Below are 22,493 nucleotides of genomic sequence, written 5' to 3'. Positions count from 1 at the left end.
CAAAACTGAGCATTACTTTCTTTGGGGTTTTGTTTCCTTTCTGAATAGCTGAATAAATTCTACCTTTGCTTTTTATTTAAGTGTCTGTAATATGGAAAACCTGCTTTTCCTACCTGCAGTTATGCTGGGAAATCACTCTGAGGATGATTGTGTGGGTTCTGGCTGCTCAGAGAAGCCAATATAAGTATTTCTGACTTCTCTAGCTTCCAAATGAGTCTGCCCGGTTGTACTGATTGTAAAACAATATTATTCTTCATTGGGACTGTGCATATGAAGGCTTGAGTTGACAAGTGTCTCCCTCATACTTGAAGAGTATCCTTGAATAGCAATGTCCAGTGATTTATTTCTTTAGAGTTCTGGTCAGACCTGACTCTCTAAACTCTTCATTAATCTATAACAACTCAAAGGGGAAAAAGGTATTTTAAAAAGGTGTTTTACAGTATAAGGGAAAATAAAGGGAAATAAAATGTTGAGAAAGGGGTTTTTTTACCAATAATATCATCAGTCTTTGAGTTTCCACATTCATTCAGTAATCAAGAACTTAATAACTGATCTGGATCCAGGGGGAAAAAAAAATACTAAACCAGTGTTAACCCAGAATTCAGGTTGTCCTTGATTTCTGGAAGATCCAGCCCCTTGCAGAGGCTCAGGAGAGGGGCTGGAATTTTGTTTGAAACAGCCAGGTTAGAATGTGTCTGCAAATTCAGCCCCAGACAGGCTGCTCATTCCTGCTGCTTCCCAAAGTTCAGGCTGCCTGGCTGGCCTGGAGTTCCTCTATTTGTTCTGATATCAGGACACTTTGCACAAAGCAAATATGAGGCTGCCTTTATCCAAACATATGCAGTGTTTTCAGAAGTAATTCTGCTCTATTAGAGCATATTTAAATGATGATATTCTGCATCTTCAAACAAACCACCACCAATGCAAGTCAGCAAATGAAGCATTTATTAACCTGCTCTGACTTCATGGGTAAATTGTCATTTGTAAAACATTCCGGGGTCCTCTGACTCCACAGAACCGCAACACAACCAAGTTGTAGTGCATTGTACTATTTTAGCAAATTAATTTATGCCTTGTTTTTATTGTTTTGCCAGGTTACTAAAAAAAACCAGTTTATATACACATATATATATATATAGTCTAATGCCAAATTTAACAGCTGTTTGTTAATAAATATTAGCTACAACTGATATTATTGCTATGATAATTGCAATATTTATCTTCCAGGAGAACAAGGAGGAGGTTTTGGAGGACAGGAACATTTCATGGCACAAAGGCAGGATTTTGGGATTGGGGGACAGGACTATTTCATGGCACAAAGGCAGGATTTTGGGATTGGAGGACAGGAACATTTCATGCCACAAAGGCAGGATTTTGGGATTGGAGGACAGGAACATTTCATGCCACAAAGGCAGGATTTTGGGATTGGAGGACAGGAATATTTCATGGCACAAAGGCAGGATTTTGGGTCTGGAGGACAGGAGATTTCATGGCAGAAAGGTCAGCCCCGAACAGGGCAGGGCCAGCTGTTCCCATGGAAATGGGGAAACTGAGGAAGGGGAAGGAATTGCCTGTTTTTCCTGAGCCCCCCTGCTCCCCCCGTGTGCTGGCAGTGCTCCTCATCACCCATCATCACAAACTCCAGTGGGTCCCCTCCCTCTGCCCCCAGCTCCTTTCCTCACCTGCCCTCTTGTTTTCCCTCAGCACAAATTTGAGTACCTCCAACTGTACATAAATGTAGATTACTCTGGCTGATTTCCTGTCTCTGTTATCTCCCCCCTCAACAAGGGTGAGTGGAATGAAAACCTCAAAGGCCATCTTTATTTTTAGCTCAGCATGATAATTTTGAAAGCAGATTCAGTGGGTGAAAACATCAGCTCTCTGAGGTAGAGAGATAAGTAAAGCCCCTCATAACAAGGCCACTGTTTGATTGTTTTTCAACAACTATGATATAGAGAAGTCTTCAGGATAATAAATATATGAGTTAAAGCAGCAGGAGAAGAAATATTTTTTTTCTTTTTTTACTTTTATTAATAATAAGTCAGTATCTGGTATAGAAGAGTGGAAGAACAGTACGATAAGGAAGCTTTTGAATCTTTGCATCTGAATAAATGATAGATGTAGATGGAATAAATATCTTGAATTTGACCACTGAGATAAGTAACACACATGAAACTATTCTAATCTTGTTACCAACACTATTCCCATCTCTTTCTTCAGGAAACAAGTAAATAATAAGGGTTGAATATTTTCACACGATCTCTGCAGCTCAGGGTTCTTCTGTTCTCAGTGGTTTAGATGATTACTTAGAAGAAATTCTGATTCAAATGAACTATTTTTTTTTTTAAGTTATTTATAGAAGTTTCAGGAAAATGGGACTTTCTACAGGATCTCCTCTGGGAGAGGAGCCTCAGATCTGCTTGTGGCACCACAGAGGCCTCTGGGTCCTTTCATCTCCACTCGTGCAAGCAGCAGCAGATCCATGGGGATCCCTGAGCTCCAGAAATGTGGAGCTGACTAAAGAAGGCAGATAGGTGCCAGTGACCTGAATTTCACAGAATTTGTGCTTTATAGTCTCTGACAGCATGACAAGACTTGTGTCTCCTGAGCCTCCCACATGTCTGCTACTCATGAAAGTGGCCTTGTAGTAAGATGAAGTAAAGTTTTAGTTTGGGAACTAGGAAAAGGCAATTTTTTTTTTTCTAATGTCACAAAGTGGTAAGAAGTAACTGCTCAAAAAAAGAACTATACATAAGGTTGCTGAAAATGCGGGTAGGAGCCTTCCACACTGTCATTGTCAGCATTGAATCTGCATGTAATTACAATTACACAAGGAAATTAATTTTAGCTATAGGTAGACATTTATAGAAATGCCATGTGGGTGTTTCCATGTATAGTATCAGAAATCCTTTTTAAAGGTTGGCATTTCAAGCTGGCAACAAGATTGCTCTCCCAAGAGAGCTTCTCTGGGGAGAAAATCAGTCAATAAGAGATGATAAATATGTGACAAAGGTCTGTAGTAATCCTGAGTGTCCACACTTAATTACTGGTAATAATCTCTGCATTAGTGATGAGTTGATCAGGAGATGAGATTTTTCTTCTAATAGATTAATTATTGATAAAGACTTAAAAAGGTATAATTATGTTTTGTATGTTTCAAGTCCTCATATCAACAATTTTCTCTCCCTCTGTATTTATATAGATATTCTTCTTTGTTCTTTTCTAAATTACAGCAACTAATAATCAGTTACAATAATCTATGAGTTGTTCAATGGTTAAATCATATTTTTCTTTTTCACACTGTTATAGAGTCTTTTTAAATTTCCCTGCTACAGATTATGCTTCAGTTAATGAGACTACATTATTCAATATCTTTGGAAATTAATGCTCAGTAATGCAGAAAAATTTGTGGTGTTGAAAGACTGACCTCTAGAAAAATGTGTTTTATTATCAGAAGCAAATTTCTCTCCAGTAAGTCTTTTTTCAGCCTAATAAATGCAAGTTCACATTACACTTCTGAAATCTATCTGATGAAAAGAAATCTGGAAGCCACACTCCAAGGTGATCACATGTGACAGAAGTGGGGTTTGTGCATTTTCTTGGAAGGAAATAAATAACTGAATTCTTATAGCATTGAAAATTTGTAATTCAGGTACTGGAAAGAGCAGCCAGAGCAGGGTGAGGATGGTTTAGTTCAGCTCTGTCAGGGAAGAGAGCATGGGATGGGTCCCATTTGGGGAGAGGGAATAAATCCTGATTTGGAAACATTTTGCTTTTACTTTGGGAGCAATTTTGGAAAAGGAAATTAAGAAATAGAAGGGGAAGCACTGCCTGATTTAGTAGTCCCACTTTTAGTTGCTATAATTAGAAGCCTTAGAAGTCAGAGGGATAAGGGAAGGAAAGCTTTGAGCCTTCTGGTAGGAATAAATTCTATTTTTGTAGCAGTAGCATGGGTAGTGCTGCTGTCAAAGTTCTTTTGCTCGCTTGGCCACACAGTATTTTCCTGGGCTGTCCCCAGTATTTCCAGGGATGCTCAGACTGGTTTATTTGTATTTAGCAGTGCATTTCCAGCACCAAAACAACATCTCTCAAGCTGCTATTTTGTTTTAGCTGTGTGCTATTAACCCTTCCAATCTGCTTTGAGAAAATGTGAGTATTTCTACAGTGTATTTTCAATTTTTTTACCTTCTCTAGGCTGCATTTCAGCATACTCAGAGGAGAATTGAGGCATTTATGGCTCTCAGGAAAGGCTGTTAGGGCTTTTTGTACTCAGTCACTCAGTGGGGAGCTCCTGCCCTTGCCTGGTTTCAACAAGGAATGTCAGAGAACTCCTGCTTTTACTGTAAGGGCACATTTCATCATTTTTCATCAGATAACATTTGAGTGGGATCATCTCTGCAGCTCACATTTGCTGGAATATTTCAGCTGAAGCACACTAAAAGCTGAGAACTGGGTCTGTACTGGGCTCCCCAGGGGCAAGGGGGACTTTTGAGGGAGGAGGTGGCAAAATGTGTTTGTCCCCTGCACGATCTAAAGCTGCCTCAGAAACCCTTGCAAAAATGCACCCAGCAAACTTCCTGTCCCTTCCCTTCTGTGCTCTCAGCTCAGCTGTGGCTCGATATTCTCTGTGCCCAAACATCTGCTGCAAGTAGTGGCATTAAAACATACACTGAACTTACTAAAATTATCAGTTTCCTATTCGGTTATCCAGAAAGTCAAAGATTTTGCAGATTTCTGCATTTATAAACAAATATATGTGAATTTTGCAACTATTTGGGGGTGGCGTTTTTGTAATTTCTTTTTTTTGTAAATTTCAATATTTAGCTGTGAGAAAAATCCTCCATCACAAACTGGTGTTAGTGTAAATTAAACTATCTGAAGATTTTATTTTTAACCCTAAATCAGCTGCTACTTGCTCCATGAAGACAGGTTCATTTCCAAACCTCAGAGGAATAAATAACCAGTGTGGTAAATCAAGTTATTTAAAGCTGTGTAAGAATGATGTCAAAGAAAGCTTGTCCTTCTGAAATTCTGTATTTTACATTGCAATATTTGCTCTTTGCATTTAAACTCCCCTTCAAATATTAACACTTTTGCAAACATTCAAACAAATTTTAGCTCCCTTATTTTCAAGAGCTTTGATCACAATTACAGAGCATCTGAAGTTAGTTTAAGTGAAAATGCAAGTTGGTTTAAGCATTATCTTAATTCTGAAATAATTCTTAGCTGAAAATTGAAATAAATGTTCCATTTCCTTTGCTTTAGAGTTACTGTGGTTTACCTCTGTCACTCGTTTCACTGTGCTCAGTACACCAAGGAAGTCTGGTTTTTAGTTGTGCTTAATGCTCTTTATTTTTCTTCTGCAGAGAGCAGGGGATACAGTCAGTGGAGATACTGAAAGGTAATTACTTCTGTTATTCTATATTTAAATATATACACATTTATATTTGTGGATTAAACTCCATTCTTTACTTTTAGAAACTTTGTTGCAGTATTTGAGGAATAAATTTTCAGGGTTTAGAGATATCAGTGCTGATCTCATTTAGCAACCGTTCATTCGCCAACATCAAACATAAATAAAAATTCCAAAGGTTTAAAAAATTCTTCACATAAAAGTTTATAAAATATTTTTAGAGGGGAAAAATTCTGTTATGTTTTTAGAGGGGAAAAAACTGTTATGTTGCCCAATCTACTTTTTTACTTTTGAATTTCAGTATTTCAGACTCACTCTGAGGATGAAAAATGTAATTTGTGTCCAACACAATTTTCATAACCAACAGGCAGAATGTTTCAAGGAAGATCTACCTCTACTTCAGTCTGTACAAAATTACTGCTTGTACCTGTGGTTTGTAGTAGATAGGTTTTAAGAATGGGGTCTTCAGTTTGGTCTTTCAGTCTGAATTGAATCAATTTATTCTAATGAAGAAAGCAGTGATTTTTTTTCTTTCATTTCCTTGCTGTTTATCTGATGAAGTATCTTCATAGTCATGTTGTATCCAGAAGTCGCAGTTAAAGAATGTTTGAAGCAACAGCTACTTTGTACCATCATATTTTCTAGTTCAGTTTAGTTGTAATCTATGATAATTATTCTTTTTATGTTTCTTCATCCTGCATATGGCCTAAACCTATTTAAGAAGCTGAATAATTAATTAGATTTAGAGTGCTTTGACCAATCTAAAGGATTTACAGCTGCTGATGATTCCCTTCAGGGCTATAAACATCCCTGAATTGCAGCTAAAAGTCTGAGGTGCAGAATTATCAGCTGTTGACCACTTCATGCTTGATTTTCCAGGGCTGACAGCATTTTTGCCTCTTTATGTGTGTTTTAAACATCACAATGCAGTTGAAAGGCAGGTGTAGTGGTGATTTGCTGCTGTTGCCCTGGTGTGCTGTGCATGGTTAAAATGGCATTTAACCAAATGGAGCAGCACTGCTAGCAGAGATTAAAGTGAGGAACAGATGAAATTCCACCTCATCTGACAACAGACAGTCCTGTCCCTCCCATGCCAGCAGTTCATCACCTCAGCTAAGTGTGGGGGGTTGCTTTTACAGAAAATTAAACATATTAATATTTTAATATTAATATTTTGTTCCACTTCACAGCATCCCTCCTGTCCAGAGCTATCTGGGGAGAGTTGCTCTTGTTCTCTTTTGAAGCAACAACTTCATTTCACATTTTGCCTTTGCCTCTTACACCCGAGTGTTCAAAATCTACTGTTTTCTGTAAATCTGACTGGTTCCATTGAGTCTCCCAGCCCCATTAAAGTTTCTCCTCTCCTGCTCTTCTCTCCCACTTGTTTCTCCTCATTTTCAGCCTGGCTGAGCCCTCCCTCGCCTCCTTCCTGCCTGACTTTTCAAACCCCATACCCTTCCCAGAAACAGCCACGTGTTTCACTATTTCATTTCCTTCTCCACACCCACATTTTGGTGCAACCACAAAAGAAGAGATGAAGAGGGTTTTGTTTTTTTGGTTTGGATTTTTTTTTTTCTTCTGAGCAATTTTGTTCTTCCCAGAGCAAAGGGCTCCTGATTTTTCCCAGCAGGTTGCACATGCCCAGTTTGGCAGGGACGTTGCAATCCAGATGGATCATCCCTGGTGGACAGGACAGGGCATCTGCCAAGAGATACTTTCCAGGGACATATGACTTGATGAAATTTTGGCAAACTTTCATAGCAAAAGGCTATGCTTTTATATTCTTTTATAGAAGAATCCTTCTCCCACACATTTTAAATTTCAGGCCCAAAACATGACCATATCATATCTTTTCAATACGTTGGAAAATATTTCAAGAGGCAGAATTATATCACCTTCCTAATAACCTTATTTAAAGTGTTTTAAACAGCTTAAACCAAAATAAGACCCGATTTTCAGATATTTAGCCCCTAGAGTTAGGCTTTGGGGACCAGGAGACAAACTGTGTTGATTGATTGACATATTTGGGTGAAATATCTTCAATAACTGAAAGAGGGGAAATTTAGGTTGGATATACAGAAATTCTTCCCTTTGAGGGTGGGGAGGCCCTGGCACAGGGTGCTCACAGAAGCTGAGGCTGCCCCTGGATCTCTGGAGTTCCAAGGCCAGGTTGGACAGGGCTTGGAGCAGCCTGGGATAGTGGAAGGTGTGCCTGCCTATGGCAGGGCATGGAATGGGATGGGATTTAAAGTCCCTTCCATCCCAAACCATCCTGGGATTCTGTGTTTTCAACAGACAGGGACCTGTAGAGCTTCTGTGATATTTATTATAGCATCCTTTGCTTTAAAAAAGCCAAGGAGAAGGAAGTTGTTTCTTGCATGTGGTAGAACCTCCCCCAGAGCTCCAGCAGCTTTGTGAGAGCTGTGTGCTGTCCCTGGGAACACAGAGCTTTTTCACTCATTTGAGGAGGAGAGCATAGAGCAAGGCTGGCAGCTCTGTCACAGCCCGGAGCAGAGCAGAAATGAGGAATCCCTGCCTTACAACTCTGAGTTCTCCCAAACTTTGGCACCCAAACACCTTGCAGCTGGCCCAGCTGTGTGCACAGGGCAGGAGCTGCAGCAGCCCTTGGTGCAGGACATTGTCCCTCTCACACAAACCTCCCTGCCTGCCAAACCTGAGCTGCCCTCACAGCCCTGGGGCTGGAAGCTGTGAGCTCACTCCTGAGCAGGAGCTGTGATTTTGATGCCTGGAGCAGAGGCTGGACAGAGTTAAAGGAATAAAGTAGGGATTTATTAAAAGGACTTCACAAGATACACCTTGGGCAGTTCAAGAGCCCAGCCAGGGCTACACCCTGGGTCAGGAGTTTTCACACTTTTATAAGTTTTGGTCCATTTCCATATTGGGGTTCACTGTCCAATTCCAGCTCCGGGTGATGCAGTCCCATCCTCCCAGTTGGCTCTCCTTAATTCACTGTTTGCACTTTTGGGGCCTGAAGCTGCAGTGGCGTCCTTGGTTCTGGGGCTGGAAAAGGATTGTTCTGTGTGCCTGAGCTGGTTCTGGGGCTGGAAAAGGATTGCTCTGTGTGCCTGAGCTGGTTCTGGGCTGGAAAAGGATTGATCTGTGTGCCTGAGCTGGTTCTGGGCTGGAAAAGGATTGTTCTGTGTGCCTGAGCTGGTTCTGGGCTGGAAAAGGATTGTTCTGTGTGCCTGAGCTGGTTCTGGTCTGGAAAAGGATTTTTCTGTGTGCCTGAGCTGTGAGGAGAACTGCTGACACTTTATATGGAGTTCAGAGTTATTCACCAATGCACAACAGAATCAGGAAAATATGAAAGCTCAAACTTAAGGCATCAATTTAGGCAGTGGCAGCCTGCAGCTGGAATCCCTGGATGTGTGGGTGCACTGAGTTTTAGGAAGGCAAGCTGGGCTGCCTGTCCCTGAGCTGATTTGTTCCCCTGTTTTCCAGGAGCTTTGCCCTGTTGGGGGCTGTTTCATGGACGAGGATGAGGTAACAGGCGCCCAGCGAGGAATCGCTGCTGAGCTTTCCTGCAGACAAACACCTGCCTCTGCTTAGCAGGGTTCTCCCTGCTCTTTGATCTTCATCTCACTTCAGGAGAATTTTTCCCAGTAATAGGAAGCCCCAAAGCTGTGGGTTCTGGCCAGGGGTGTGTCACGTAGCTGTGACATCCCTGTGGGCGCCTGGGTGCAGATCTCTGCTTCCCTCGGCAGCCAGCCCTGCAAGGGGAGAGAGGCAGAAAAACTGCATCAGTCACACGGGGCACAGCTGCTGCTTGGATGAACATTTTGCTGAATATTTGCTTTGTTTTCATGTGAAAACACTGCTCAAGTTCTTTCTCATAACACATTCTGTCTTTTTAAATAATGCTTAAAGATTATTTTGATCACCGTCACAGCGGTGTGCTTTGGAAATTACTTTTTTTTACTTGTGGTTAATGCTGGAGAGATAAGAAGAGATAAACATTTTAAAAATAACTTTCAGTCTTGACATTTTGCTGTCAGTGTTGCATGTTCAGATGCACCTGTACTGCAGAGATTTACAGGTGCACCTGATTTGCTTGAAGCATCAACAGCCCAGAGCAGAGACCTGAGCCAGGGATTTCAAACCTCTCTACAAAATACTCAATAATTAATCTGCAGTGAGAATTTACTTGATGCAACAGAAATATATTATATAAAAGATGGAAGAAGTTCTAGTAACCTAAATGTAAATCACAGATCCAGATGAGGTGATTAAAAATGCATTCCTGTGACCAGGTAGGTAAATCCAAAATGCTACATGTGTATTAGTCCAAGTTCTGAAAAATGGATAAAAAGGACAAATCTGACCCTAATTCAGTGTCCTATTTCCATCATGGCCAATACTGTTTGCACTGGATGAGGAAAGGCCTCTGGTGCTGCTGCCCTGCTTTGTTCTCCAGTCTTTACAGAACTCACATATATCAGAGATGGTATTTTGCATTTTAATGTGTCAATTCTTGGTATCTGTGGCATCCTGTAGCAAAATCTTATAGAACTTTGTGCTGCAGGATGCTGCAGTTATATTTAGAAATTCACAGTGTCTGTAAGCACTATGTAATCAGTTTGGGTTTTTTCCTGTGGTTATTTGACATCTTTCTTCTGTTTGCCCTAGATATGCAAGTTCTGCCATTGACCATCCAGGAAACACATCCATGAGGAAGGTAATGATTTATAAATATGCTTGAAATAAGCAAAAAACTCTTCAACTGTTCAATTCAGTGTTATATTTTTAAAAGATACCTTAGATATCCCAAACCTTGACATTTGCCTATGTTATGAAAGAGCTGAAAACAAAAATCTAGGAATAATTTCCATGTTGAAGAAACTGAGTGCTGTAACCACAGCAGGTCAGTGTTTCTGCAATACTTTTAGTCAAGATTAGGAGCTTAGGAATTCAGTTAATTTTAGGAACCTTGGTGTGTGTTCTCAAGTATGTGATGGTTTGGAGACCAGAATCACACACCACGTTGGGCTGGAAGGCACTTCTGGAGGGAGGCTTACACTGAAGGTAAAGAAAAGTTTGAAAACTCTTAGAATATTCAAATAGTACCAATACTATGAAAAGGAGTTTGGGGATTAAGATTTTCAAATATTTTTGTGGTAGCAATTTGACTGCTTCATTTTCAATGGAAAATAGCTGTTAAAAAAATTGGTTTATTTTTATTTCATTCAAAAGACTAACAACAGAACCTTCATTTGTAGAATGTCAGTTCTTCATTCTGACTTGGCACTTTTTACACTGATTAGACTGGACAGGGCTTGGACCACCCTGGGACAGTGGAAGATGTCCCTGCCCGTGGCAGAGGGAATGGGATGAGCTCTAAGGTCCCTCCCAACTTCTGTGGCTGGCATGACTCAGTTCTAAACAGTTTTCCCTAAGAACTCCTGAGGTTAAAACCAGTGGAGCAACAAGCAACCAGTTTTGGTTTTCATTTAGTGTTTCTGTGCCAGCAATTCTCCTACCCCCTGATTACACTGAGATCTCCTTAATTTATCTTCAGTAGCATCCATTCAATTCTATCACTTTTTTCCTTTCATTTTTCACTGGGCTGGCTTTGGGTGGGGGTGGCAGGGTGTGCACTCCCTGACTGGCCTCGTGGTGTGGTTTGGAGATAAGAATTGAAATGCTGACAGCCCAGCGAGCTCTCCATCATCTGTCTGTCTCCCATAGCAACTCTGAGTCATTTGGAGTTGTGGGCTCTGTTTCCCTACAGTGTTTGCCACCAAGTTAATTATATTATAGTGGTTCTTTTATCTCTCAGAATGTGGAGTTTGAATTTTTACGTCAGCAGTGCTAATTAGCTACTGATTCCCAAGGTATTGCAAACCTTTCACTTTCTCTAGTTTCCTTGGTTTGAATACATTCTAGGTGTGAAAAAACAAAACAGGAAGAATAATTTGCTAAGCATTTTGGAAGAAGGATATTTTTTTATTTCAAAAAGATATTTTCACCTCTCTCTTGATTTGTTGTGCTGTTTCTTTCATTATTTTTAAAACTTTCATATTAAATGATGAATATCAGTTTCTGGTGAGTATCTCCTCTAGATATTTCATTTGTCTTGCAGTTCTTTAAATTTGCCCACATTTGATTATAGGGTTTTATTCCATTCCTACATTTCTCTAGCCTAAACTGGGGGAAAATTTGGTGATGTCTTTTTCAGGAACACACCTGCTTTGCCCTAATGCATTTCTCTGGAAAGAGGAACATTGAGCAGATTGTTCCAGCCCCAGCCACCACAGAACTCCAGCAGACACACCAGGACAGATCAATATTGCTGCTGTGATTTGCAGCGCATCCACAAACCCCCCCAGAGCTGCTGGGCACATTTGATACCTTCTCTCCGAGTTTTGCCATTTCATTTTCTGGATTTTGCCACATTTCCTCCAGCACAGGAGCATTAATCTTTGTCTTTTCCTGAGCAAAGAGGCACATTTGCAGAGATGAAGTTAAGCAAGGGAGATGTGCTGAGTTAGTGGGCGCTGCACCCTGGCTCACTGAGCTTCCCCTGCCAGGATTGTCCCATTGTGTGGGACATTCCTGTCCTGGGGCAGGCTGGGGTCAGGAGCTGCTGATCCCTGCAGTCCCCACAAAGCCTTCCCTTGTCAAGTGCTAAATCAGGGCTGTGGATGGCCAAACCCACTCCTCCCTCTGCTGCTGTCATTTAAAATAAACCTGTTTCTCTCTGGAGCTGGAGTCTTGTTTTCACCTGATTATTTTCTATGTACTTGAGCATTTGTTCATTGGAGGCAAATCCTTACCAGTGTTTGAGTACTATCCCTGGTTTTAGGTTTAAATAAAGAGATGCTTTTAGGGTTTTGTTGTGGTTTGTTTGTTTGTTTGTTTGTTTTTTCCAGAATCTGTAGCAATTTTCTAATGCTGCCACAAAAGAAAAAAAGTTTTATTTTTTTTTCAGCTGAGACTTATTCTGTCAACCACCAACCTAAAAAACTTGTTTGTGTGGTGGGAAGAATGTGACTTTGACACATCATTAAGCACATGATTTTGTTTATAATGTTTGTGGTGGATATTTATTTTTCAATGCGTATTTTGGTAATTTTTTCCTGTATTGTAATTATTTCCTGTTATTTGTAATTTTTTAATTATTTATTATTATTTCCTTGATGCAACAAACTTCAAATACCAGTCAGTTTATCAGCTCATTCATGGGAGTTTATATCTTTAATTTTGAAACTACTGCACGGCTATTCACGCAAAGAATCCCCGATGCTTTCATTGCAATTGTAATTAATATTTTTAAAGCGATTTTAATTTGCAGATTTAGCAGAGTGTTGTTTTCTTTATGATGTTGAGGAAAGTTGTAAGAGAGGAATGACAGAAGGGAGATTCTGTGATCACTGATGCTGTGATAACCCTGGAGAGGGGAGTGAATGAAAGCTCTTACATGTTACTGCTGTTACTTGCACTGGTGTTTCATAATTTATTTATTTTTTTCCTTACAGTCATTCCATTACGCTTCCCTCAGGGTAAAAAGCAGAAAATGGTCAAAAGGTAACTTCTTTTAGTTAACATTTTGAAACTAGAAAATGAGGGTCCTTCTCTGATAATAAGTGATCTGTAACAAAAGTTCAACTTGATTAAATATTTGTAAATTTGATGGTAAGCAACAAAGGAAAATACCAAACTAAAATAGCAAAAGAAATGTTTTATAGGTACAATATTGTTTGGGTGGGTGGAAAAATTTCTTCTTCCTTAGGAAGAAGGCAAGTAGCATCTATGAGCAAATTGATGAGAATTTGCCTGTGGAATACTGCAGAGCAAAGGGTGGTATCTTATATTCTTTACATTTCTTCCCTGTTTCCCACTGTAGGACAAATGTAATTCTCATAGCATCATAAACTTGATTTTTCACAGAAAAAAAAAGTCTGGTATGTTAAAGAAATCTCCTACAGAGCTTTTTATCAGGAAAATATACCATATTTATTTAAAAAAACCCTGGTTTTATTAATATATACACAGCAATCTAAGCCTTTCAATTAGGATTCATTGAAATAACACCAAGAAAAAGAAAAAAACCCTATTCCTGATGCTGTGCCTTTAACAGGATGCTGTAAAGTTAAAATATTGTTGCTCACTTCAGGATAAAAAAAAAATGTAAACATGTACACTGTTATGGAAGTGAACAATCTTTCCTTTTTATTGTTTATAAAAATTCTGTTTAAAAATTCCCATTATTTGTCAGGGCTTCTCCTGCTAAAGGGAAGATATATGGAAAAAAGTAGTGTTTGCATCTGTGTACAGACTGTGTCATACTCCGAGTTCCTGACTGAGGCTAAAGAAATACATTTTTACTTTGGAATGGCGCTGTCCATCTTAATCAGCAAAAAAATGCAGCCCTTAGAGGAAGGAACCCTCCAGAGATTAAATAAAGCATTGCACAAACCAGGCCCTGTGCATTTTGTGTTCACGGGCAGACCAAAATCACAGGGCACTGCTGAATTTGGAAATGGCTCGTTCCGAGTCAGGAGAGGGTTTGGCTGGGAGGGAAATTTTGGAATGAAAATGGAACATTTTTCCCCGTGGTGTTCCCAGGGAGTTCCCTCTCCAGCGTGAGCAGGAGGCGCATCTCCTGCAAGGACCTGGGCCACGGCGACTGCGAGGGCTGGCTCTGGAAGAAAAAGGATGCCAAAGGTTATTTCACCCAGAAATGGAAAAAGTACTGGTTCATTCTGAAGGATTCCTCCTTGTACTGGTACACAAACCAGAATGTAAGTACAAGCCATGCTTGGAAAAAGTCAAAATTAAACTAATAGTTCCTTTAAAGTGTATTTTTACTGCGTGCTTGGATGAGCTGCCACTTTAATTGCCAGGTCTGGGACACTCTGACTGGAAATATTTCAACTGAAATTCTTTTTTAAAATCTCCAAGTCCATGTTCAAGCTTAATAAAATAACAGATGTTCATGGCAGTGTTTAAGAAATGAGTATGTCTGTAGTTAATCCTTTTCCACAGATTTATTTGGACTAACACAGTGTTCACACTCAGCTCTCCCCAGTTTCACTTGGGGGGAGGGATGTGTAAAGTGTAACCATTTGTGTTAGTTAAGCATTCTGTGAAGCAGATGTGAAAATCTGAATTTGTAAATCTCTTTATCCAGAAGTTATTTTTGTATCGATGTTCCTCTTGCTTTTTGCTGAATTAGTCTGGAGTTTGCAGTTTCTCATGTGTAAAATGCTGTTCTTGGTGAAATTTTCCTGAAAACCAATGGGTCTGTGCTGGTGCAATCTGCATAAATGTAGGGAAATAACAGGGGAGAAGCCCAGAACAGTTCAGTGCTGCTCCTCCCTTCGTGTGCAGCAGCCCCAGCGCTGGAGCTGAGCCCTGCAGCCTGCTTTGGTTACTGATCTTTTACTCCACTCTCCCACTTTCTTCCAGAGGATGAGTTTAGCAGCATCATTCCCCTTGGTTTTTGTGGTTTTTGTAGCCCAGGAGGCTGTTCAGGTTTTGTGGGGTTTGACATTTCCTGTGCCAGGTTGGGGCACTGGCTGTGTCCCCGTGGCTCTCAGGCTGTGCCCCAAACCAAGCCAGAATTCGCTTTGCCATTGCTAGCACCTTTCAAAAACCTGCCTGGTGTTAATATGTCAATATGCTTAATATGTTAATATGTTAATATGCATTTCCTGCTGAATTGCTTCAAAAGAAGCAAAAAGTGACGGGATACATTTCCTGGTTATTTCCTCCCATTTAATTCCTCACCAAGGAAGCTCCTCAGGGGCACATGTGGTGTGACAACTGTGACTTTCAAGAGAGACAAATAGCTGTAAAATGCTGATTTATGGGGGAAAATCTGAGAGCTCTGCTCGGTTTAGGTGCTGTGTGTGGGCCTGAAAAGTTTTCTGTGATCTTCAGCAAAAGGGGAATTGGGATGGCTGTGCCTCCTTTGAGAAATTATCCGTTTAGTTACCTCACAGAGGTTATTTACGCTGTGTGATGAATGGAATCCATTTCATAGAAAAAACAGTATGTGCAAAATGCATTCAGAACTTCCTTGGAGTAGTTGTTCTTTGTATAAACCCCAAACAGCTGCTGCTCATTTCTCTCTTCTTTAATTCTATATTCATTTTCAACATCTTTTTTTTTTTTCTCATTCAATAGGATGAAAAAGCAGAAGGGTTCATCAGTTTACCTGAATTCAGGATAGACAGAGCAATTGAATGCAGACGAAAACAGTGAGTAATGTATCAATTATGTTTATAAAGGATTGCTCTGAGAAGTTAGCAATACATGGTACTGAACACTTTCAAAGACCAGAGAAGGAAGTTACTGAGAAAAAACTTTGAAAACTGTAAATATAACATCATAGATCCACTTAAGCTTTAGTATTTCTTTCTACTATAAAAGATGCAATGTAATGTGAATTCCATTTACTGGATTAAAATGAATTGAATAACTCTTTAGCCAGCTTGCCAGATAGTCCAATTACAGCTTCAGCTAAATAAGTAAATCAAAAAGCAATGAATACTTTAGTAAAGAGATAAAACTTTCTTTTATCGTTCAGTAGGGCAGTATTTTCCCATAGGAAATAGCATAACAAATACCATAGCAGGGAATGGTGAAAATAATCTTAATTTTCTCTTTTATGGGGGAAGCTTTTCATACCCAATATTGTGTTGCTCTCAGCTGCTAAAATATTTAGGTTCCATATGCAAAATGAACCCTGCATTATTCCTTATGTGCATATTGCTACTGCTAAATTCCACTAAAATGCATATTATAAGCTTTGCACAATTAAGGAATATTTAATAACAGACACCCATTGGAAACTGCTTCTAAACAGTGTTGGGATTGCAATCAACAGGTTGAACAGAACAATTCCAATGCTTTGAGAGCAGCACTTTGCTGGTATCTCCTGAATTATTTGCATTTGTCTTCTGTATGCGTTCCTACTTTTAACTAAACTTCCTGGATTTTTCCTCTGCTTTTCCAATGACTGAATGCAGTTTTGGTCTGAGGAAACAAGTCCTACAACGATGAGCACAATAACATAGAAATATTGAAGATATGAATTACAATAGAGATTGCTCATCAGAAAATCAAACCTCTTCAGTTGCCTGTTCATGTCTGGAGATATTATTACTGTGTCATAGAAGTACAAGACAGTGCAATTTACACTTCTATTTCTCCTTTCAGCTGAGGGTATCACTGTAGAAATTAAATATGAACTGAGCACTATAAATACCTCAGAGCAATGAGTAGATATTAATAATGATATTGAACAAAAATACAGGAAAAATAATATCCTTTTGTTAGGAATATAAAGCACTTAACAGATTTCAGTGAATTAACCAAGATCAAACAGAAGGTCATTGTGCACAGACAGAAATAGCTTCCAGAGCTTTCCTCAAAGCATGAGAGCACAATCCCTCAGAACTCAGCTTAGAGGAGGATTTCTGCAGGGTATATGCACAGGGAAAAGTCTGATTAACTGAAACTTTGCACACGACTGAAAGCTGAGAACCTTCAGGCTTTGAATCCTTTCAAAAAGAGGCAGGTCCAGAGGTAAAAGTATAATGAAGATGTTCTTAGTATATTCCCTTTTTCCCTGAGCTGAATTTCCATTTGATTTCTTCCTTCATGAACTACCATTTATATATTTCTCCCATCACAAGAACTGCACCTTACCTTAGCCACTGTTTTACCTGGAAGAGAGGACAGTGAAATTCAGAATATTCAGAATATTCATCACGTGGGAGTGGGGCCTTGGCTGTGTTCAGCTAGCTCCAGCCCACAGCCCCTGTGAGCACACCTGGAAAATATTTACCTGTCCTCTTCTGGGCTGTCCTGCAAGGCCAGGAGTGAGTATCATTCCATTGCCTGATTCCAGTGAAAAGCCACAGTGTCACTTTTCCTTCAGTTCTCCCCAGTGCAGAACTAAGAAAGTTTTGGACCTCAGTTTGGATTTCCCCTCAGATCTCTGTTATTTTCAGAGCTATTGATGTGAAACTTTCAAACCCTTTTGAAAGGAAAGGATTTGAAGACTTACTGGGATAATTAATGGATTTCTCTTCCCCACTGTTCTGTTGGAGGGGGAGCTCTGCTCCCCAGCCTGGCTGCTCCTGATGTCCATGGCCCACAGTGATGGAATCGCCCTAAGAAAGCTTTCACAAGAATACAGATAACTGAATGCATCAGTTGGTATGGTTTGATGATTTGCCTCAGTAATGCATTTAATGAAGGTACCCTGATTATTTCAGGAGCCATGGCATTATTCAGGCTGCTGCAGCTCTCCAGGCTATACTGGACGTGCAATGACCTTGTCCCTGTGAAAGGAGGCGTTTTCATTGCCACTGAAAAACTTTCCACTGCTTTTAGGCACCACCTGCATCCTCCTGATTAAAAGTGATCACAGTGTATGAGAAATTATAGTTATTTGAGTTAGTATGCTGTGGCATGACATGAATATCGTGTTATTTTCAAAGATACTGGTAATTAGAATGCCCCATGATGATGCTGATCCCTAAGTATAAAGATTAATTGAGCCACAGGTATAATTAATCCTTATCAACTGGTGCCTTGCCTGAACCTTCAACGATTTCCACCTAGTGAAAATTTTCATTGCCTAGTTAATGGAAATTTGGGTCTTAAATTTATCAAGGATATGCCACAGTGTTGGCACTTCATATTGAAAGTGTGCAGTCAGAGCTCTATACAAATGTCATTGTAGTACAGGCAGACATGAAGGTTCAGCTTAAATGTTGCTACAGTTTCATAATTTTATTATTTCTGAAAAGAACTTGACAGTCTTTGCAGACAGCAAAGCCTCCTTGAGCACCAGTGGCCCCCACAGGGAAGAAAGTCTGGGCTGTGTTAACTGGAGTGCAGCCAGTGGATGGAGGGATTATTCTTTAAACTGGCACTCACTACCCCACATCTTGATTATTGCAGCCAGTCTGAGGCCCTCCAAGCCAAGCCAAATGTAAATATATAGATATAATTCCTCTAAATTATTCATATTTATACAGCTCAAATTGTTCCCCTGGAGACTGCAGTTCCTAATGCTAGAAATGTATCTAAACACTTCCCTAATAATAATCTTAGTGACACTGCTGGGAGAGGAAGATGGATTTATTGTTGTGTTTTGCAGTCCTGACACAGAACTGCAATACATTTAAATCACAAGTTTGCACAGAGCTGGGATCTCCATTTCATAGCAATAAAGATCTCTCTTCTTCAGTCTGCAGATATGTAACAGTGAATACATTATTGCAGCTTTAATGTTCACTATCTCAGGAAATTATCACAATATCAGGCAGAAGGATCTCAAGGAACATTCATATGGTAACCAATTAGAGCTGTTTGCTGGGGAACTCCTTTGCAAAAGCAGCCAGACCTGCAGCATTTAACTGATTTACCCTGACAAAATTCCTGCTCTTTCTGCATTTTATGACACATTCACAAGTTCTGTAACAGCTGAGCCAGGAGCCTGCAGACAGTGCCTGACCTGTTGCATACTCCTGATTTCACCTCTCTGTGCCTTAACCTAGGCAGGGTTCTGTGAGAATGTAAAATGTTCTCATAATCACAGGCTCACAGCCTCGTGTGGGTTGGAAGGGACCTTAAAGATCATCCATTCCACCCCTACCACGGGCAGGGACACATTCCACTAGAAAATGATCCACTAATCATAGATTTTATCACATTACAGGCGAACTAACTAACTTCCACCCATTAACATTGACTTGAAACCCAATACTGGCATTTGAATGCCTCTATGTGTTTAAATTTCCTGTCTAGGAAAATAATCCTATTTACAAGCAGAAACTCCATCATGTGATAGCATCTCAGGATTAGCCAGGAGGATTAGGATCTTTAGATCCAGGACCTAATCCTCTCCAATCCAAGCCAATCCCACTGGGAGATGGTTGGGCAAGTGGAGCAGGAGAAGGTGCAGACGCTGCAGGGAGTTCAGACCAACAGTAGAACTATGCAGGAGTGTTTGTTTAGTCATGATTTTCTATTTTAAGCATCAAAAATGTAGTAGTGTAAGGAATTTCTGTTGAAAGTACAGTATTTGCTAATCTCTGTGTAATGAAAGATGTGCCATGTACTGCTCTAATTCACAAACACACAAAGCTGTTCCACCTTTCTTACCCACAGCTGTTTCCACAGAACCATTGGAGTTGCTGATACTCAGCTGGCATAGGGGGATTAAAAAGTTCCACATCAAAAGCAGAAGACAAAAAATGATAAGAATTCTTGACACTAAAACCATATCATACCAATCAGTTAAAAGAAAGCATGAAGTGTATCAGAGCATACTTAAAACTGCATTTATATAATGAGGAAAAGAGAGATAATTAACAAGCCTGTGCCATCTAGTGGGCACCAGGAATCCTTGTGTGGGATTTCTCAGTCACTCACTTTTCTGATTTACAAAGTACCAGTAGCTAGGGCAGTGAGGCTTTGCAGTGGAAATTATCACTGTCCAGATGCCAAAACAACACTTAAATACCTCTACAGTCTTCTTTTATGGAATTTAATATTTAATGATAAACCTCTGTGCAAATATAACCTTACCCTTTATATCCCCAATGTCGTGAAAAAAGAAACTGCACAGAAATACAACTCTGCTGTAGGGCTTTTGTCAGGAAAGCTATTACTGGATGCATTTGTATTAATTATATATATTAAAAAATCACTGTGCCCAGGTGAAGCTTCTTCAGCTTTCATCTTGTCTTTGAAAACTGCAATAAGTCATAGTAATTATTAAAACACTTATTTGCATTTAAGCTATTAATAGTGGAAACGTTGCATCACAGGTTCTTCATAATTCCACGTGTAATGATTCCTAATCTAATTCTTACATCTGGTAATTACCATATAAATGTCAGTATTTTAACATAAATGTTATGAATAATAGTGTGGCATTTTTTTAGCATTTGCCAGCTAAGCAAATTAATAGTCTGTAATGCTGGGACCTTCTGGTTTCCTTGATAGCAAAACTCCTTTTCATTATACCCACACAAAAAATTTGTAAAAACTGTGATTATTGTTCTTAGCAGTTTTCAACTGCTCAGCTGAGGGAGATCTCAGGGATTAGAGCACATAAAAGCATTAATAAAAAGCATTTATGTGAACTATAATCACCCATGCCATCTGACTATTATCCATTATTCCAGTGATTTCTAGCTCAACTTGGCAACCCTCTGCATTTCTTTTTGTAGAACATGAAACAGTCATCAAGTACATGAGAAGAGGTGAGGCGGGGATCAAACATTTATTCCTTTAGCTGATCTTTGGAATACAACTTAGATGTACTTGAGTATATTCAATAAGACTTTCAAATTCACCCAAGAATTTTTTAGATGTAGAACATCAGTGGTTATCAAAAGGATTTCTATTTTTAAGTTATTCAAGTGCTTTTGAAATATTTGCAAAATATGAGGCTCACAATCGTAGATGAAATCAGATCAGGGGGAATCCATCTATAAATTTAGGCAGCAAAATTCAGACTGAAGATGAAAAATACCTATGAAACCTGTAACATGCTGAAGAATCATAGAGCAGGACAGTCTGGTGTATTTGTAGACAAGATGTTTGAAAGAAAATGTGGTTTTTATTCTTTGTGCTCTTTTTTGTAGTGCCTTCAAAGCATGTCACCCCAAAATAAAGAGCTTCTACTTCGCAACCGACTGCCTTGAAGAGATGAACAGGTGAGCTGTGTGTCCCCTTTGTTGTGGGATGTCCTTTATCCTGCTGCTTCAATATTTCAGCTCACACAGGAATATCCTCCTGAAGCCTGATGGGATGCTGGCTCATGGTGTTCTCAGGAATTAGTTTTCCATTAATTTCAGTAAATACGTCACATTCTGTGGCTCACTTTGCTGACATTTCCTGCCATGACACGTCTCAGTTCTGCAAAGGAAAGTTACTTGTGTTGGTCTCTATGTTCATTAGAATTTTTTCTTTCATTGATGAGCTTAAGGTTCATCACCCTTGTGATGTTTTGTAGGTAAAGGCTGGAAGTCTTAGTGGGATCAGTGTTTCTGGTGTATTAAACAACATAACCACATCAAAGCATCAAAGCTCATACAGAGTACACCCAGGTGGTGGGATATGTCTGTGTATATATATATATATATATTTTTTTTTTTTTTCCTCCAATGCCAAGAACAACCCCCAACAACACAGAATATCAGCAGTAATTAATTTTATTCTCCACATCACTGTCCTAACATAGAGCAGAGGCAAGGAAAATTCCATGTTTGGTGTTGTAGTGAGTTTTAAATGTCCTTGGATGCGCTGGGAGGACATTCCAAACTTCTGGCTGGACAAGGCAGTGGACAACCTGATCCAGCATTAAAGCTGACCCTGCTGTGGCTGGGTGTGGGAACAGGCACCTCCTGGGAGCTCCTCTACCCCAAATTACTCCGTGCTTCTCCTTTGTGACTCAGTGGTGAGGACAGAGATTGTGAAGGTGGGACAGGGCCTTAGATGCCAGCAGGCAGAGTCAGATGTGCTCCCTCTTCCTGTTACCTCAGAAATTTGTTTATTCCCAGCTGAGGTGGAAAGCACAAGGACACCTGGGACAAGGTCACCATGCTGGGAAGTCTTAAATCTTTCCTGGCACAGATAACTGAAACTTTGAGATGTTCTTACTTACAGTTCTTAATGCTTGCCAGCTTGGAAAGACAGATACGGATGGGGTTTTTCTGGAATATTAAAGCCTAAAAACCATTGTTGAATTGAACATTTCTATTTTGTGGCTTACATGGCTTTGGTATGCTGGGGTGAAGTGTGGAGGCCTGTTCATCCTGGAGTGAGAGGGTGATGAGCCTCAGTTACCAGGAGCGGAATATTTGCGGGGTGCAAGTTTGCTGAAAAATATTTTGTCAAGGTTGTCAATGTTCCATTGCTCAGTTCTGTGGTGTGGTTCAGGTTTGTTTGGACAAAAGTGAAGTGAGGATTTTTGCTGGTTTAACTCTGCCTGGTCTCCCTTGATTTCAGCTGCTGGGGTAGCTCTCGTTTGTCGAAGTGCCATTGATCCTATCTATAAATGATACATAAAATGTTCTGGCTCAAGGAA

General features: G+C 39.9%; 1 protein-coding gene across 2 annotated transcripts in view; it reads left to right on the top strand.

Annotated features, from left to right (window-relative positions):
* The window catches only part of LOC110471139 (connector enhancer of kinase suppressor of ras 2), a 172,978-nt gene that overhangs the window by 130,771 nt on the left and 19,714 nt on the right, over window positions 1–22,493 (top strand). For both annotated transcript variants that reach the window (XM_077786481.1, XM_077786480.1), the window contains 6 exons: window positions 5,367–5,401; window positions 10,061–10,109; window positions 12,910–12,958; window positions 14,000–14,175; window positions 15,563–15,636; window positions 21,049–21,120. In XM_077786481.1, the coding sequence (XP_077642607.1) occupies window positions 5,367–5,401; window positions 10,061–10,109; window positions 12,910–12,958; window positions 14,000–14,175; window positions 15,563–15,636; window positions 21,049–21,120 (455 nt within the window). The remainder of the gene's footprint in view (window positions 1–5,366; window positions 5,402–10,060; window positions 10,110–12,909; window positions 12,959–13,999; window positions 14,176–15,562; window positions 15,637–21,048; window positions 21,121–22,493) is intronic.

This window comes from Lonchura striata, chromosome 14, assembly GCF_046129695.1.
Source record: "Lonchura striata isolate bLonStr1 chromosome 14, bLonStr1.mat, whole genome shotgun sequence".
In the NCBI taxonomy this organism is placed as follows: Eukaryota; Metazoa; Chordata; class Aves; order Passeriformes; family Estrildidae; genus Lonchura; species Lonchura striata.
The sequence above is the reverse complement of the archived record's forward strand: the minus strand, read 5'-3'. Positions and strand labels throughout refer to the sequence as shown.